Raw genomic sequence first — 17,617 nt, 5'->3', positions numbered from 1 at the left:
CAACCTCTGTCCTCTATTCTGTCCCTCTGTTCCTTGTTTTTTTGTTGTTTGTTTATGTGTGTGTGTGTGTGTGTGTGTGTGTGTGTGTGTGTGTGTGTGTGCGTGTGTGTGTGTAGTTTTCCCAAATCCAAATCATGGCCGGAACAGGTGTTTTAAGGCTGTAGGCGAAAGGCTGTAAAGACTGCTGAGCCAAATGAAATTGCCTTGGCTTAACCAATACCTTTCTCAGTTGATCAGGTGAATGAAAAATGCATCAGAGATATCTGCTCATGCTGGTGTACAGTAAAATTGCCGAACAAAACTTGTTTCATGTGGCGCCTGGAGAAAAACTGCATCGGGTTGTTGTTTAGTAACAGTTCTGTCTTGTCAAGTGTTGAATGAGTCATTATTCTAATTTGTATTAGTAGTAGTAGTAGTTGTAGCGTCATACTTGTGTTATTACACATCTTTAGTTGGCCATAATACGAACCAACAGGTACAGACATGTGGCAGATGAACCAACAGATATAAACTACACTTACTTCTCAAAACATTGTGACTTGTCTGTGTCATCGTGTCATAACTGGGTTAGTACCGTCTAGGTCTTCATGGTGCCTCTCTTGTCATGTTTGCAGATCAGGAGTCAAACATTAACTTCGGGCTAAATCAAATATCAAGCCCACTCGCTCTAAAAGTCATGGTTCAGTCATGGTTTCGTGCGAGCGCACGCCGCTCTTGACACAGCAGTTTATCAGACCGTTGTCAAACTGTTAAAAGAGAAAGCAGCTGAGTGGTGTTCTCACCAGACTTGGAACCTGTGACTCAGGACTTTGCCTGACCTTTACGCACGTTAAATGGCACTTCCTCTGGATACCGAATGATTTCTGAGTATCTGCGTTCTGAGCTTGTTCTCGGGAAGTTGAATGGGAGAAGGATGCAGCTCAACAGACCACAGCTGAGGGACACCATGCACCCCGGAACGGGTTATGGCTTATAGCAGTAAGTCGACTGCTTATATTGCTATACTGCTGTCATTTACAAAGGGTGAGACCTGGTGTTACTGTGGCTTATGCACACATACAATGGTGTAAGTGTGTCACTTGGACGTCAAACAAGATGTTACACACTGTTAATCATCTCAATGTTAGGACACGATAACAGCATGTGATATAATGCCTCAGGTCATTGAGAGACTGCATTTTATCACGGACTTGTGAAGTGATTCGTACTGGATGTGACCTCATCTTCTTCAGAAAAGGCTGCAGACAGTTTCCATGTAACCCTTCATTCATTCAGTTCCAACATGCTCACACACAAATAACTGTAGAGAAGCCAGATTATTTTGGAAAAGGAAGCACTTGTCGGGGCGGTGCTGGGGGGTTTGGCAAGATATGGAAACAGATAATAGGTGTTATATAGTCTGTGAGCTTCAATGAGCGGGTTTTGGACTGAGCACAACTAAAGTGGAAGGGTGTTTGTGCTGCTGCTACTGCAGCAAAAAAAGGAGCTAGATGGGAGTTCGTCAGTCATCTCCACTGTGTGCTCTTGCAGGACTCCTGCTGTTGCTGATGGGAGTGATTTCCACCTATCTACCAGAAGTCCAGACCAGACACATTGACTTTTGGTGCAACCGTCAAGCCAGGAAATTTATGGAGACAATGATTGACAGGCTGAAGAGAGACATGGTGAGGAATTCATCATATCACAAGAGCTTGTAAATGTCAATTTTTAACAGGCAAAAACTCAACCTGTAGTGACTGGGACTGAATTTCTGTGTGATGTTCTGTGCATGCATGTGCGTAACAAAACTTTGTTCACGTACCCAGGCGGACTGCGTGGGTTCAGATGTCCTGTCCTCTCCTGTTCAGCTACCATGTGTTTGGGTACACACAACAGAATGGGCAAATAAAACTGTGAGTAATACCCGACTGAAGCACATACACACACCTTCCGCTTCTCTGTCATTCATGACTCTGCCACACACTACTATGAGTACAACTCTGTATCTATGAAAACAGCAAACTGCAATAAGAGAGCGTGCTCTTTCAGTAACTCATTATCCAGTGTAATAATATGCTACTTTGGTTGGCATATTACATACGAAAGCATGTTGTTTAAAAACAAAACATATCACCTCTCACCATTGATTGAAAAGCTACTTCCGCAAGAATCATCACCATTTTTATATCTGCAAATACTTCCAGGGAGGTTATGTGATATCTACTCTCTTTGCTTGTCAGCTTCATGTGCCAAAATTTGCTCTTCCTGTCCAACAGGTGTGTTGTTGTGACAGATGGGCTTGTAGACATGACAAGTCTTCGGAATAAAATTTCACATAATTGATTGAATTAGGCTTGAATTGTGCTGATGCAATTTACCAGGAAATTGCACTATTATTTGGATTTTTGTATATATTTTGCCATTTTAAAGCATTATGAATGGACAAACTCAGGAGTTGCACAACTGTGTATTTCATTTGTTGCCATACATTATGAAGCACTAGTATTGGGCACTGATGAGCACTTGGGCAAGCAGAGGTGATGGACAAACTATACCTCACACTTACTTAATCTTCTTTTAGTGTGTTGGCTCCTGTCAGGGCAGATATAGTGCAAAGCAAAGGAGAAACAAGCCATGTTTAGGGCCTTAGAAGGGCAAAGCAGGTCTTTGAACTAAATGCTAATGCCAGCATGCTAACATGCTCACAATGAAAATGCTAAAATGCAGGATGATGTTTTGCAGGTATTTACGATGTTTGCCTTTTTTTATAGCATGAATGTCATTAGCTTTGGTCCATAAACCAAAATAATGATGATACATAATGTTTATGGCACTAAATGAAAAGACAAGGGATCACAAAAGTTTTTTACAATTCATCCTGAGGGGAACAAGAATGTCTGAGGCAAATTTCATGGAATTTTATCCAATAATTTACATTTTCATTTCACTTAAAAGCACAGTCGCCTCATGGTGGATCACCAAATTCATTAGGATTCATCCTGTGGGGACCATGGATCTCTGTAGAAAAATTTCATAGTAGTCCCTCCAATAGTTTTGAGATTTTTCAGTCTGGACCAAAGTGGTGGGCCAACCAATCGACCAACAAAAGCTGCCATACCTATCCACCCTTAATGTGAATGGTGAAAGCTGAAATGCTTCGTCAGTTGTACAGAAAAATGAAAAACTCATGACTCATCACGTCATGAAAATGTTCTAACAGGTATGTTTGGAAGATGAGCATCCTTATACCAACAGGTACATACCTGGGTCATGTATCAAGCGCTCATGTTTACACTTCATGTCAATGTTTGACATAAAACCATTCATCTTGCACTGAACCGTTAAGTCAAAGACACACGCCCTGTGAACCTGAACCTGTGAGTGATGCAAACTGAAATGAGCAAGAGAAATGGAAAGTATGAGGCATCATTGTATAACAATATTTCTTCCTTTTATCTATTAGCAGTTATCGTGTGCTGAGTCTGGAGCGTATCCCACTTCATGTTGACGGGGGAAGCATGATAGTACTAGCAGAATGCAATTCAGTAGAAATGGACAACGTCCAAGAGTCACGTTTCTCGAGCAGAACCTAAACAGGCAGATGGTGATGTGGAGGAGGCTGTTACCAACAATATCATCAGCGCCACAATGAGCCTTCAATAGACTGTCAAATCAGTACATTACATATTAATGAGGTTTGATAAATTTAAGTGTTTTCATTTTAATGAAATCATTCAAATAAAATTGTTATTTTCTCTTTGATTGATATTACAAGACAGTGACTCAAACTTCAAACAGTTTCTCAATGTCCAATATGGTTCACGTTTTTAGCCATGCTAGCAACACGGCTATGAGTAGCTCCACCACTTTGATGGTGAAATATCTCGACAGCTCTGGGACGGACTGCTGTGAAGCTTCGTGCAGACGTTTACGGTCCGCAGAGGACGAATCCACCACCGTGAGGTTTATAATGTGGTTCAAAGGGAAATATCACCACAACTACTCCTTTGATATTCCCTCTAGCGCTGCCTGCAGGTCAAAGTTTTCACTTATGTTATGATATAGCTCAACATCTACGTACATTGGTACAAACTTTGGCACCGACTTTCATGGTCCCTGGACGATGAGTTCTCCTGTCCTTGGTAACCTTTTGATTTTTCCTTGGCACCACCATAAGGCCGACTTTTTAGTTCTTTATTGAAATATCTCATCAGGTCAACATTTTAATTTGTCCCATGTTTTAATTTATGACCACATACCTGCAAAACTAGTGACATTCCCATTAGCCCAGGCTATATTTGTAATGTAATTAGCAAATGTCTGCATGCTAGCATACTAGCCCAACATGTGGTGGGTTAGTGTGTAAACATGGCGATATCAAGCTAAACATCAACATCTTAGCATTTTCATTGTGAGAATGCGAGCATGCTGAAGTAGAGCCTCACAGGGACATGGCTGTACACTGCTGGTCTTGTTGATGAAATAATTCACCCAGAATTAAACTGCCAAGTCAACGTAAATCGGTTGTTGTACTCATCAAGCCAGTCAATTACATTTCATGGCAACACTGTGACGGTCTGTGTGTGTGTGTTTGTCCAGCTTCAGCAGAAGTATGCAGAGGTGGTGGGGGCCCTCCAGATGTTTCAAGACGGAGTGCGGAATCAGACCACACAGCAATGTCAGAGCCTATTATTGAGGAGACTGGAGCTTCACATCACAAATTATCTGGATATTGTCAACAGGCTTCAGATACAGGTGATACTCATGAACGTGAATACTTCAAAACACTATGTGCTTAACAAACACACACTGTTGTTGTATATTGTACAGTATTTTAAACATATCATAGACAAAATGTTATAAAGTAAATAAATAAAAAATACTGGTTCTGAAAAACACGTTTGTCAAACCCTGTTAAAACTCTCTATTGTATAATAACTCGTGTCTTCTTTTGGGTCCTTCCAGAATGGCACAGCCACACCACCTCAGTCTGCAGTGCAGAACTGTCCCAGCCAAACCAGCCTGAGCAAAGTGCTGGATCAGCTAACAAAGCTGCTCATGGGAAAACTCGAGTACCTTGCTATTGACCTCCAAGACAGTAACTGCAGGACAACCAACGTCAGCCCGAGAACTAACTAATTAACAATGCTAATCCAAGACTTTATGGCTAATTTAACAAATGGAAAGCTTATTTGTGCTGCTGAGCTGTGTTACCTGAAATGATCCAAGATGTAAGAGGATATGAAGAAAGGAACAGCACATTGTGGACTGAGAGAGTCCACCATGTTGACGCAGACCCGAGAAAGGAGTGGAACTGGATTTGAGGATAGATCAGTGTGGTGGTGGAAAACATCTGTGGCTGTCTGGTTATATGGAAACAAGAATGGATAAAGGCATCAACTGATGAGTAATTTTGAAACAGACGTTTTTGAGTTGAACATCATAAAAACTCACTCACAAGGAGCCAGTGGAGGGAAAAGCTTCTCAAAAAGGCAGTAAGACCACAGCCAGAGGTCTCCACTCAAAGAAACTCTGAGGACTTTTTCAAGTGTTTTAGTGACTTGAGCTGAGCTGAAGAAAGTTCAACCGTCCAATGAGGCTGAGAGCCTACAGCAATGTTAGCAGCTCTGTGAGGCTGTGCTTTGGCTCAGTGGTGCCTACAGCTTAATGCTAATGTCGGCATGTTAGCATGCTCACAATGACTGCATGCTGCTGTGTAGCAGGTATGATGTTTACTGTGGTAACCATCTTTGTTTTGTGTGTTAGCATGCTAGCATATGCTAATTAGCACTAAGCACAAAATGCAACTGAGATGGGAATGTCATTAGTTTTGCAGGTTTTGCTCGTAAACCAAAATGTTTGTGTACAATTATACAAAGGGCAAATTTAGATTTAATTTTAGGTGATTTAAATTTTAACCTCATGATGGCATTAGAGAAAAAGTTAGTAGATCACAAAAGTCAGTATCATGTATGTACAAATGTCACTGCAGCCCATCCAGTTGTGTGGTGACCCCACCACTTTCTGACTGACTGACAGACCAACACTTCTATCCCTCGAGCCATGTCGCTAGTGTGGCTAAAAAGACACAACGGCTAACTTAAACCACTTAACCTGTCAGCTGGGACTTAAGGGAAGGAGTTTGTACTCATAGCAATGTGTGGCTGCTTCAGATTTAAAGAAAACAGTATAATCACATGGAAGTCATAAGGAAGTTAACAATTATTTTGAAGAAATATTGAGCAACCAAGTGTTTGCCAGGAAAATTTCTCTCAGGGCTCCTCGGTCTTTGAAGTGAAACTGTTCTGATGGGAATTCATTTGTTTCCATGTAAGTCAATGTAATTGTGCAATTACCACCACTTTGTAAAAGACACTCCTTACACCAGCGCTCATGTGAGCACAGTGTGGCAGTGCACTTTGTTGGTCATACTTCTACCTGCAGTGTGTAATCAAAGCTGTAACTGTAGCGCCCTCTGTGGGTGCTGGATGAGTGGTGCTCTGTGTTGGGCCCTGCTGTGATCTGCCCGCATGGAAACAGGGAAAATTGGCATCTCATCTCTTTTTCATCTTAGACTGTGGAAGGCTGGCAAGTGCAACTTTGTTAATGATTTTAATAGGCCATCTATCTTAAACAGAGGAAGAAAAGACAGAATAAAATTATTTCAATGCAAATGAGACCATCAAAAAATACAGTAAAAATACAATAAAACCAAACCTAAATACAGTAAAACCAAACATACAGTGATTTTTTTTTTAAAGCACTCAGTCCCAAATTGTGAAATTTCCCCAGTATACTTTTGAATTTCCAATACAGCAGAAACAGGAACTGGTGTGCTACAACAAAATCTGTGAATATGTCGTGTTTTTCATGTTTTACTTGAGATCTTTGAATATCTGATGAAAATGAAAATATGTATGTTTGTCTGTATGCAGAGAGTTGCTGCATCACTTTTATAGATATTATAGATATGTATGCATGTGTTTTTGTTTTTTAGAATATATGTATCAATACATTTATATAATATATATGTATTAATTGTGCTTTATTTTTTCAATAATATATAATTCTTACTAAATCACTATAGTGTCTAGGTAAGACGTTCAGGATCTGCTAGTCAGACTCTGTTATGTGTGTTCATGTATTATTTATTCGCTGGGGAGGACTTCGGGTTGTTTGGGAGGGGACTGGGCCATGGCACTGTTGCACTACTCTCTATTGTATGCATCATTTTCATCTTTAGTTTTAAATCAGTCATAAGTTAAAAAAAAAAAAAAAAAAGCCTCACTGATGAACAAGCTTGCATCATTATTTGAGACCCCAGAAGTAAAAGAAGAGGAGGAGCAAGTTGGTTTATTCTAAGAATTATTTTCCCACAGTACATTTTATTTTCATAGCAATACTGATCCATGCAAAATAGCATTGTTGATAAAAATAAATATTGATAAATTAATTTGCTGTGGAATTTTAAGTGCAAACATGTACTGCATGTATCTATAATAGTTAACCTACATTTAATATTAAGTAGGCTGTCTTCTTTTACCTTGTCGCATGTCTTTGAAGTGTTCAGTAATATGTACATTTAAACTATTTTCAAGGTGAAGTAACATGGACAGAAAGTGGCAGATTTTAAGCAGCTACGTGTGTCAGACTTGATGCTGCTCCCATTGGCAGGTGGCCGGAAGAATGCAGTGGTCTGATTGGTCCAACCAACTTGCTCACATGACCAAAAGCAACAGGCTGGAAATACGGCGGCTGGAAATCGCAGGAAAATTCAGGCATTAGAGAGCTGGTCAAGTTGGATACAGACAGGCAGGACAAAACCGGAAATTGCAAGATTGAACTGTAAAACAAATATACAAATAAAAAAAGCACGTGACAGCAGGCAATAGATCTTAGTAGTTTGGTTGATGTTTGTATGGTACCATTGATTTTCTTTTTTGTCTATGGCACTTATCTATAGATTCTGATTTATATATATAGTAACACAAGCACAACAACAAAACAACTGATTTTACTTTTACTGTGTATTCTGTTAAAATACCGTACTGATTTCCGTTTTGCCTTGTATTTTTACAGGCATCATAGTAGCTTGTCAATAGCTTTTATACTGAAGGTAATAGCCGGAAGTTGTGCCTGTCATTGGGGGAGTTTGACGTTCGCACATCACATGATATTCTATTCAGTCGTTTTTACTTAGAAAGCCGCAGTGGATGGACAGAGGCTGTTTGGGTGGATTTTTAATCGTTTTCACCACTGCTCATTTTGATGTTTAGGTTTACTTCGCTGATTTTAACTCTTTTTGTTGGTAAGGAAAGTTCTTATTTCCTACTCTGCTATGTAGCTACTTGTTGCCTAGCTGTCGTCAATCAGGACGCCTCACTAACTTCCCAGAAAAACACTGGAAACGCTCACTAACATCTGGGAGATAGTCGTCAGTCCGTCAGGCTGGAGTGACAGCTCTCTCTGACATTATTCAGAGTACTCTGTTAAGTTGTGAAGCCAGCGCCCAGGCAGGTTTCACTATGACAGAGCGGACTCCTCTCCTCCACTACCGCCTCTCCACCAGCGTCAATGAATCCGGGCTGCAGCCACCCCCGGCCGGGCAGGCCCTGGAGCAGCACCCGGGCAGCCCGAGGCAGAGGTCTGCCCATCAACGGCAACCGAAGAAACTGTCCATCTTCTTCGGTGTGGTGATCCCTACCTTGCTGTCGATGTTCAGCGTGGTAGTGTTTCTCAGAATAGGTGAGTGCTGATGATAACAGAGGTGCGCCAACATAGAGACACACCAAACCCCATTCAGAATTCTTAGATTTTAACGTTGCCTCGCTCATCACTAGAGGCACGTAGTATAAAACATTACTTTAAGCTTTTTTGGAGCCCCCTGGTCAATGCGGTATGCAAGCCAGCCGTCAAATATAATTAAGTAATATCAACTTTTAAAGCACTCAGTCATTTGTCTGAATTACAATGGAGGGCATTAGTGAGCATTGTGAACCCATTGATTTTATTGAAAATAAAGTTGTGCTTGAACTGATATGATGAATCCATCAAAAACTTTTATTTCTTTTAATTCCCCTCATTCACTCTCAACTGTTTATGAAAGAGATTTAGGCTTTTAGTTTGAGGGGTAGTCACTGCACCTGCAGTCAAAACCAGGGTTATATTTCTGTTTTGGCTCTTTGAAGTGCCCAGATTTGATTTGTATTGACTGACCTCAAGTCTACAGTTACATGCAAGGTGAGTGAATGAATTTGTATTATGTTCATAAGTATAGCTCAAAATCTCACATGTATCCTGCAAGGTGGATGAATTCCCCCAGTCAGCAGGAGAGCTTTTCCCTCCTTATTTACATTTCTTAAGTGAGAGTAAAATTGGTCCAAACTCGACAAAAGTTTGTTCACAGCGAAAATGGTTTTGGTCATAATTTGACCAGTCCAGCTGGTTCCACTCTGGCATGGAGGGATGAGCTTCAGGCACTCAAGCTTTTAATATTTAAGTAAAATGCGTTTATTGGAGCATTTTCCTCATCAGTAGTTAAGTGTAACTTCCTGGTTTCTGTGGGTCATATCCTTAAGGGACTTATTGCTGCAGTGACACTAGGATGGATTTCTCTATCTGAGAGTAATTTTAATCCATGTCAAGAGGGTAAAATCTCTGATTTCATCTGAAACTGATAATCGTGTGTCATGCAAAAGTTTAATATTTCTGCTGTGAAAGCGTATAATGAGGCCACTGACGACTGAGATCTCTGTTCTGGCTGTATGGGTGCCGTGCTTGTGTGTTTTTCTCCCTCTTCTACCTCCAAGTTGTTTTCTGACTCTCACTCGTTTCACCCCCTCCCCTACCCCCACGGTCTCATGAGATGTCAGCTGCTGTGCAGCGAACACACAGAGAGTTCACACACACGCACACACACATGAACAGACTCACATGCACACACATAGTAGCTGTCTGTTTAGCACTTTAGATGACTATTCCCCACACTGTAACATGTCGGTCTGCACAGGAACCAGCAGTGGTTTCATGGTGGATATGAAACTATTGTAGACTGACCAGCTGTGAAAGCCTCAGCACACATGTGGATGAAGAGACTTTCATGTCGTTGGATAACGTTTTAAAATCAAACATGGCCTAACATATGCCAGTAAATCAAGTTATATTTTATATCATGCTTAAAAACAAAGCATTCATCATGTTAGAATTTGCTTAAAACTACCATCTAAACTAAAGAAAAACATGCGTTTTCCATGACATAAAACCAGACCATGAAAACAGCAGCATTACTCTGTTAGTCACAGCCACTGATTTTATATAAATATATACAAATCTCACAGTAAAAGAAAGTGATGTGGAAAATATGTCTAACATGGTCTAAAACGCCACTGAAATCTTCTCACACGCTTTGATTGGATGTGCATGACTTTGCTTATGAAGATGAAAGATTTCAGTTATATAATCAACTGTTGCTGGCATCTGGACTAGTTTTGCTGCATGACATGCTTTTGCACATTATATGTTAAAAAGTCGGACTTAGAAGCTCCGTATAAAGAAGCTGCAAGTAACAAAGTCAGACTGACATTCAGACACATTATCCTGATGAAGAATAGCCATCAGTCATTGTATCCAGTGCTGGTGTGCTTCATTATATTGTGGCATGCAAAGGGGAAGCTTACATATGATATTTCCCCTACAGTTACTTTGTCACTATCAATGTACACTCAGTTATCAGTTTATTGGATGAACTGGTAACTGAGCTAACTGCTCAGCAGCAGCACTCTGCTTTAAGTTTAATGCTCAACAGACTGCAGCCTCCAAATCAAATCATCAGCTGTCAACATGCGCATCCAAAACATGAAAGCTGGCTTTGCTGTTCTCTCCTCACTGATTCAGGTTGCTTTAACAAACTCTGATTCCCTTTTTTCTTTTGGTTCTCTTTGTTAAACCAGGAACTATGTTTTTCTGCAACAGATTATTAGAACCACAGGCTTTTGCAGTAAAGGACAGGAAGCTGGAATCACTTTCAACATCTGATTCCAGTTTCACTCTGAGGTGGGATGGATTGTTGTGATGCGTCATTTTGTGCAGTGGTCACTTTCTTTTGCTTTCTATCAGATTTTCCAGAAATGTATTAGTCATAAACTGTAAGCACAATTCTTCCTCTTTTAGTGGTCTTCATGCCACACTGAGTGCTCACATCCTCAGTGTGTGCGGGCTCTGTTTAACTTCCCTTTTCAACCACACTGACGCTGCTGCCATGGCAGAGGTTCTGCTTTCGACCAGGTGCTCGCCGTTTGGTCTCACTGCGTGTGTGTTGTCTCCGACTAGGCTTCGTGGTGGGACAGTCCGGACTGTACCAAGCCATTGCCATGTTCCTGGTGGCATACTTCATCATCTGCATGACTGTGCTGTCGGTCTGTGCCATCTCCACCAATGGAGCCCTGGATGCTGGGGGAGCCTATTGTATCCTTTTCACGCATGCACCATCATGACATTTGCATGTGACAGCCAGCGAAGTATGAGCAACATTGTCAGTGATCAAGATATCAAGAGTGTGCTCTTGTGGAACCCCCTGCTGTACTAAACATAGACAAACTGTCCTCATTTGAGCATTGTGTTAGTGAAGAATATGCAGCATTGTCTGTGACACTGAATGGAGACTGATATGTCTATTAACTGCACTATAGGACACTGCTGCTTGAGACAGAGGCCAGTGTGTTTTGTTGCCAGGAAGTTGGTAAATGACCCCACTCAGTGCTGTTCATCAGTCAGAACAGGCCGTCTCCATCATTTTCTGAAGCTGTAACTCATACATTAATATCACAGTACACTTAGACACACGTACAGTAAACAGCTTTGTCGTCGTGGCAGGCGTGACCTCCTGTAGATGATTTGTTATAGAAGTAATAAATGAAACATCGATCATCTGCAGTAAGTAGTACTGTCTCCCATCAACTCTTAGCCGCCTGTGCGTCATATTTGAATTGTGCCATAGGCTCAGGAATATAGTTGAATGGAAATAAGGAATGTTTTTATGTCTACAAACACTGTTATAGATAGACTGTTTTGACTGTGCCCTTTGCCCTGAGCAATAACAACAGGCTTAATCATTGACAGTGCTCAAGTATTAGAATGACTTATTTCTCACCATCCCTGTGCAGTCACTGCTCTTTAAATGACACGGTTGAACATTTCGACAATACCACGTCACCTGCCTTAAATACGGTTTCTCCCATAAAGGTTGAAAAGAGGTCAAGGGACAGAATCTCCCAGTGGTTAAACAACAACAGTAGTGTTAGTGAGTGTGAGAGAGTCTGTGGAGCAGATGTAAGCATGGGAAAATTCAGCTGTATTACATTAACCGAGCTCTGCAAGACTGACACTGCGTCTAACTCCTCCACCTCATGCGCTCAGCCTGTACCTACAGCGTTTATAAAGCAGGTGTTTGACAGTGTGTCAAGTCACGTCCTAAATCCATCTCTGCAAACAGGTACCTTCCCAGACCCTTATTAAAGAAACCCAGCCTAGTAATGCGCTCACCAACTGTAGGCCCATATCCAACCTTCCATTCATCACTCAGATACTGGAAAACATAGTTTGCTCCTTTCTTAAAGGAAATAACATTCTGCAGAAATTCCAGTCTGGCTTTAGAACAGACCACAGCACTGAAACTGCTCTGACTAAAATAATCAGCAACCTCAGACTAAATTCTGATGAAAATAAGCTCTCAGTTCTTCTTCTCAATGCAGCGTTTGATACGATTGACCATGATATCTTAATCAATGGTCTTGAACAGTCAGCTGGTCTTTGTGACTGTGTGTTAAACTGGTTTAAAACAAACATCAAAGGGAGAAAGTTTGACGTCAGTCTTGGAGATCATGTATCTGAGAAGCATGACATGTGTTTTGGGGTTGCAGGGAGCTGATTGGTCCATTGCTGTTCTCATTATATCTGCTGCCACTTGGTGACATCATAACAGGGCACGATGTGTGTTTCTATAGTTACGTAGATGAAAAAAAAACAATACATCTGCGCTGAACCGAATGATTCATCAGCTATAGACTCCGTTAGTAACCGTCTTTTGGCAACAAATACATGGATGAATGAATAAATGCCCCTGTTTCCAGTTTTTATGCTAAGCTAAGCTAACTGTCTCCTGGCTGTAGCTGTAGATATCTGCCACGCAGACATGAGAGTGGTATCTTCTCATCTGACTCTCAGTAAGAAAGCAAATTGTATTCCCCAAACCTATTGTCAAACTGTCAGACTATTCCTTTGACTTTTTCTCTCACCCAAACACCATGAGCTACACCCTCGGGATGTACACCACCTCTCTTTTACCCAAACCTATTTCTAATCTTAACTCGAAGCAGATCCTTTGTAAAGGAGACAGCCTTCGCCCTCAAGCTCTTGGGTTTTACAAGAATAGAAAAATAGAAATAGAAAAAAAAAACACACGCACACAAACAAACACACACCTGTTTCACAGTTTATCCACCGAACAAGTGCACTTTGCCTCAACTTCCCTCAGACATGATCAGCCGAGCGCTGGGGCCAGAATTTGGCGGCAGTATCGGCATCATGTTCTTCCTGGCCAACGTGTGTGGCAGCGCTCTGTATGTGCTGGGACTGGTTGAAGCCATTGTGGCCACTTTTGGAGTGCCAGAAGGTTAGTCCAATTCTGGAAAAGTGTCAGCATTCCTCATTGATTCAGGTTCCAAACATGATTTTATATCTATTTAGTTATCTTATATAACACACATTCTGACTATTACACACACACACACACACACAGACTAAAACGCGGATTGATCCGTCTACCAACCTCAAACATCAGTCTGATTGAAACTCATTTCTGAATTACTTACTGCAGGTCGTTTAGAGAGCGTTTTGTTCCTTCAATCCATCATTATGTATAAGTGCTCATCCTTTGAGAAGAAATGCTGACAAGATCTGAGGTGTGAACAGTAGAAGTGAATGAATATAAAGTAGGAAGTTTGTAGAAAATAGCACAAGGCTCAGGCAGTGTTCCTGAGTAACTGAAGCTGAAAAAACGTGTTTTGTGTTGCGGGACAGTTACACTGAAGGTGCTGACATTATTGTTTATTCCTGTGAAAAGCTGTTTTCAGAGCTTTTTAAATGCACCGATTCAAATTTCCATTCGCTGCTGTAACATTATAGTCTGGAACACATTACTAGATCTTCCCCCTCATCTCTCCCCTCCTCACCCACTGCCTCCACACCTTTACATCTCTAGATGGGACTCTGGCAGCTTCCTCCTACCAGGTCCTGCCGTCGGGCTACTGGTGGTCTCTTCTTTATGCCACGGCCATCGCCCTGCTGTGCCTGCTGGTGTGCCTGGTAGGGGCCCACATCTACGCCAAGGCCACGTTCATCATCTTCCTCATCGTCATGTTTGTCCTGGGCACCATCTTCATCAGCTTCTTTGCCGTAGGCCCTCGCACCATCGTCCTGCCCACGTTTGCCAACCCGACAGCCAATGGGACGGGCCCCGCGTTTCCCACCACGGCCAACTTCACTGGTTTCAAGTTGGACACGCTGCTCGGGAACCTGTGGGGTAAGGCGGCTGAGCCAGTAATGGCTCTCTCAGGATGTACTCATACAAACATGTTCGGAGATCCTTATTTGATCTTTGGTGTGTTTGCTTCTTTGTTTGTTTTGTCAGGTGACGAAGATAAAATTGATGTCAGTGAATAATTGCTTTTTCCAGATATAAGACAGTCGTCAACTCATTACACTCTGTTTCCAGCTTCAGTCTGACCATTGTTGTGACAGGCCACCACAAATAAATCAATGAAAAGATCGATACCACAGCGTGTCCCATACATTGAACTTTTAGCAAGAAAACAAGTAAGAATAAATGTCCAACTACTCCCTCGACAATGATGGAGTCTTATGTGCATTGAGTGTTGCATTTCACTCTTCCCCCAACCCCCATTTGCAGATGCTTACACCAGCCACTAGGAATCACTATGACAGCGACAAGGACACGATCCCTCACCGGCTTCCCACCCATTAACACAACTAAAATCAGCTCTGCTGTGAAAGGAGCCAGAGCCTCGGCGGTGGCCCCAATGTGTCCCCGCTTTTCTTAAAGTGCATAAACTTTTCCTGCACTGTTGGCAGAGGACGGATGTTTTTATTGAACTGTAATTAGATGTTGCACACGCTCTCTGATTCTAAATGTCAGTGGAGAACTAACCAAGCACTCCAGTCTGTTTGCAGGGATTTATATTCAAGCACATGATTACTAAGCTAATTGCGGTAACTCAGGCATGCAGTCAGGCACACGTGAGAACTGTCAGACATTCAAGCTTTGAATAATCCCTCAATCTGACTAAACAGAGCACAAACACACACAGAAACATGTCAAAATATGATTTTACATGTTAATATGCTGAGAAAAAATGGTAATCATGTGTTCACAATTAAAACCTCTAATGATGGTTTCTGAAATTGTCTAATTACATTCTAAGGAGTAAAAGGGCCTGAGTGGAGTGGCAGTGCAATCCTACTTCTCTTCTTATTATTGCTTACATCTAACTGCTGTACTGAGTGCTTTACAAATGTAACTGTTCTTAATAACAGCTGTTAGATTACTTTCCTTGTTTACCTGCATGATTCAGTGAAGTACTGTCTAGGAGTTTAGTTCTGGTCCATGTTGGAGAGGTGTGGGAATAATGATCAAAAATCCTTGTGGTAAATATGATTTGTATTTCCAATTATACACCTACAGTACGACCATAAAGACCTTACTTATAAATAGATTCGAAGCCCTGTGATTGAGTAGATGCTGTTCTGTAAACAACAGAAAAAAAGTTCGTGCTTCTCTCAAATGCTGTAAAACATTATGAGGTCTGGTGGCGAGCAGGTACAGAGGAGTGTCTGCCAGCAAACCAAATTGAACTTTCTGTAAGGAGACTGATGATGCTGATAAAAGCACAACTGCAGTGACTTATCTGTTGCCTCTTACAGCTGACTACACTCTGGATTACACAACACAGACTATGATGACCTTTGCCACCGTTTTCGCTGTTATGTTTAATGGCTGCACCGGCATCATGGCTGGTTCCAACATGTCAGGTGGGTGAGGGCAGGTTGTGGTTGGGTGGTTGCGTGCACGACTGTGTGCGTGTGTGTGTGTCGCCTGATTACTTTTATATGAACACACAGTAAACCTGTCTATCTACCAGGTGAACTGAAGAATCCAAGCTATTCCATCCCCCGCGGCACCATCACAGCTGTCATCTTCACCTTCATCATCTACAATCTGCTCTCTGTATTGGTGGCCTGCTCCTGTGACCGGTTAGTCACTCACACACACACACACACACACACTCCTGTATATGCACACACTTTGGCGACGTGATTGGGGTACTTTACACTCGTGTTCAACTCAAATTGTCTGAGAGGCATCATTTTCATAAAAGTGTCTTGGTTTTTTACTTACTGTAACACATTCAGTTCTACCATTTACATCTACAAACAAACAAAAAGCAGTGAAACGGCCCATAATTGAATATTAAGCCGCACAGATCCAAACAAGGTAATTAAACCTTGGGGTTGATAAGAGTACAAGTGTGGTGCTGTGGTGTCTAGTAATAGATACAGCAGATGAAATCCAATACTCAGTGACTATCAGATAATGCAAACAGGGTTCATTTTCTGCTTCACCAAACAGAATTGGAGCATCAGAGGAGGCCAATTTCAAAAGCATCTATTCCAAGTGAATGTTATCCAACACCAGGTGTCAGATAATCAATTTGAACAACTGCAGCGTGCCTGAAAGAAAGTGGACAAAATAATGGAAACGCACGACTGTGCGTGAGAATGGCCGGCGTGACTCCATTCAAGCCCACGCCGACGCTGATCATTCACAGCAATTTAGAGAGTCAGATCTTTTATTCATCGTTTTGTTTGTTTGCACTTGTCTGTGTTATGCAAATGAGGAGCAATTTCTGTGCAATGCGGCTCAGACACTCGTCTTTTTAAATGCTGGTGCAGTAGCAGCAACAAATGAGCGTGCACGCACTGGCTTGATCAGTCCACTGCTACTATCCACTGCTTCCCTGGTGACTGATGAAACTACTAGAGACTAAAGATTAAACAGTGAATTAGAAAGACCTGCTCAAATTGTGCGGCTGGCTGAAAGTGGGGCACATTGTAACACTTCAGCAGCTGTGCAGGCAAACTTGTGCAAGAGTTTGAGAAGGGCAACTGAGCAAAAGTGAGTGGGTGGTTATTATTATGCACTTATGTGGATAATGGAATACACACAAATACTTTTGTTAAGCACGAATAGGTAGTTGTTTGTTTCTCAACAAAATCAAAATTATGCATTTGCAGTTTTTTTTGGGTGGGAATTCAGACTTGAAGGATTTTGAAATCATATTCCTCCAAGCAGAAGGCTGGATTTTATGGAATTGCAGGTGACACCAGGTCCTCTTTGTATTTTGTCCTCTGCCCTTTGGAGCACTCGCAGTGTTTTGGAATATAAGTGAAGATAACTTTTTGAAATACTGGTGCAGTGTGATCCACAATCCACAAGATCTGGTGACACATTCCTTTAGTTGTTAGCATGCAGCTAACGGCTAACGGGATAACTTCAGTGTCTGTG

The 17,617-nt window shown here is 41.6% G+C and overlaps 1 protein-coding gene across 1 annotated transcript in view; it reads left to right on the top strand.

The window, feature by feature from the left end:
• The first annotated feature begins 8,141 nt into the window (after nucleotides 1–8,141).
• zgc:153039 (uncharacterized protein LOC767698 homolog) overlaps nucleotides 8,142–17,617 on the top strand; it is a 59,481-nt gene continuing 50,005 nt past the window's right edge. The window contains exons 1-6 of the mRNA XM_041940511.1: nucleotides 8,142–8,724; nucleotides 11,308–11,442; nucleotides 13,511–13,648; nucleotides 14,237–14,557; nucleotides 15,976–16,083; nucleotides 16,194–16,305. Coding sequence (XP_041796445.1) covers nucleotides 8,505–8,724; nucleotides 11,308–11,442; nucleotides 13,511–13,648; nucleotides 14,237–14,557; nucleotides 15,976–16,083; nucleotides 16,194–16,305 — 1,034 coding nt within the window. The 5' untranslated portion in view covers nucleotides 8,142–8,504. The remainder of the gene's footprint in view (nucleotides 8,725–11,307; nucleotides 11,443–13,510; nucleotides 13,649–14,236; nucleotides 14,558–15,975; nucleotides 16,084–16,193; nucleotides 16,306–17,617) is intronic.

Source organism: Chelmon rostratus, chromosome 7, assembly GCF_017976325.1.
Source record: "Chelmon rostratus isolate fCheRos1 chromosome 7, fCheRos1.pri, whole genome shotgun sequence".
Classification (NCBI taxonomy): Eukaryota; Metazoa; Chordata; class Actinopteri; order Chaetodontiformes; family Chaetodontidae; genus Chelmon; species Chelmon rostratus.
Note: the sequence above shows the minus strand (reverse complement) of the source record. Positions and strands in the feature narration are given on the sequence as shown.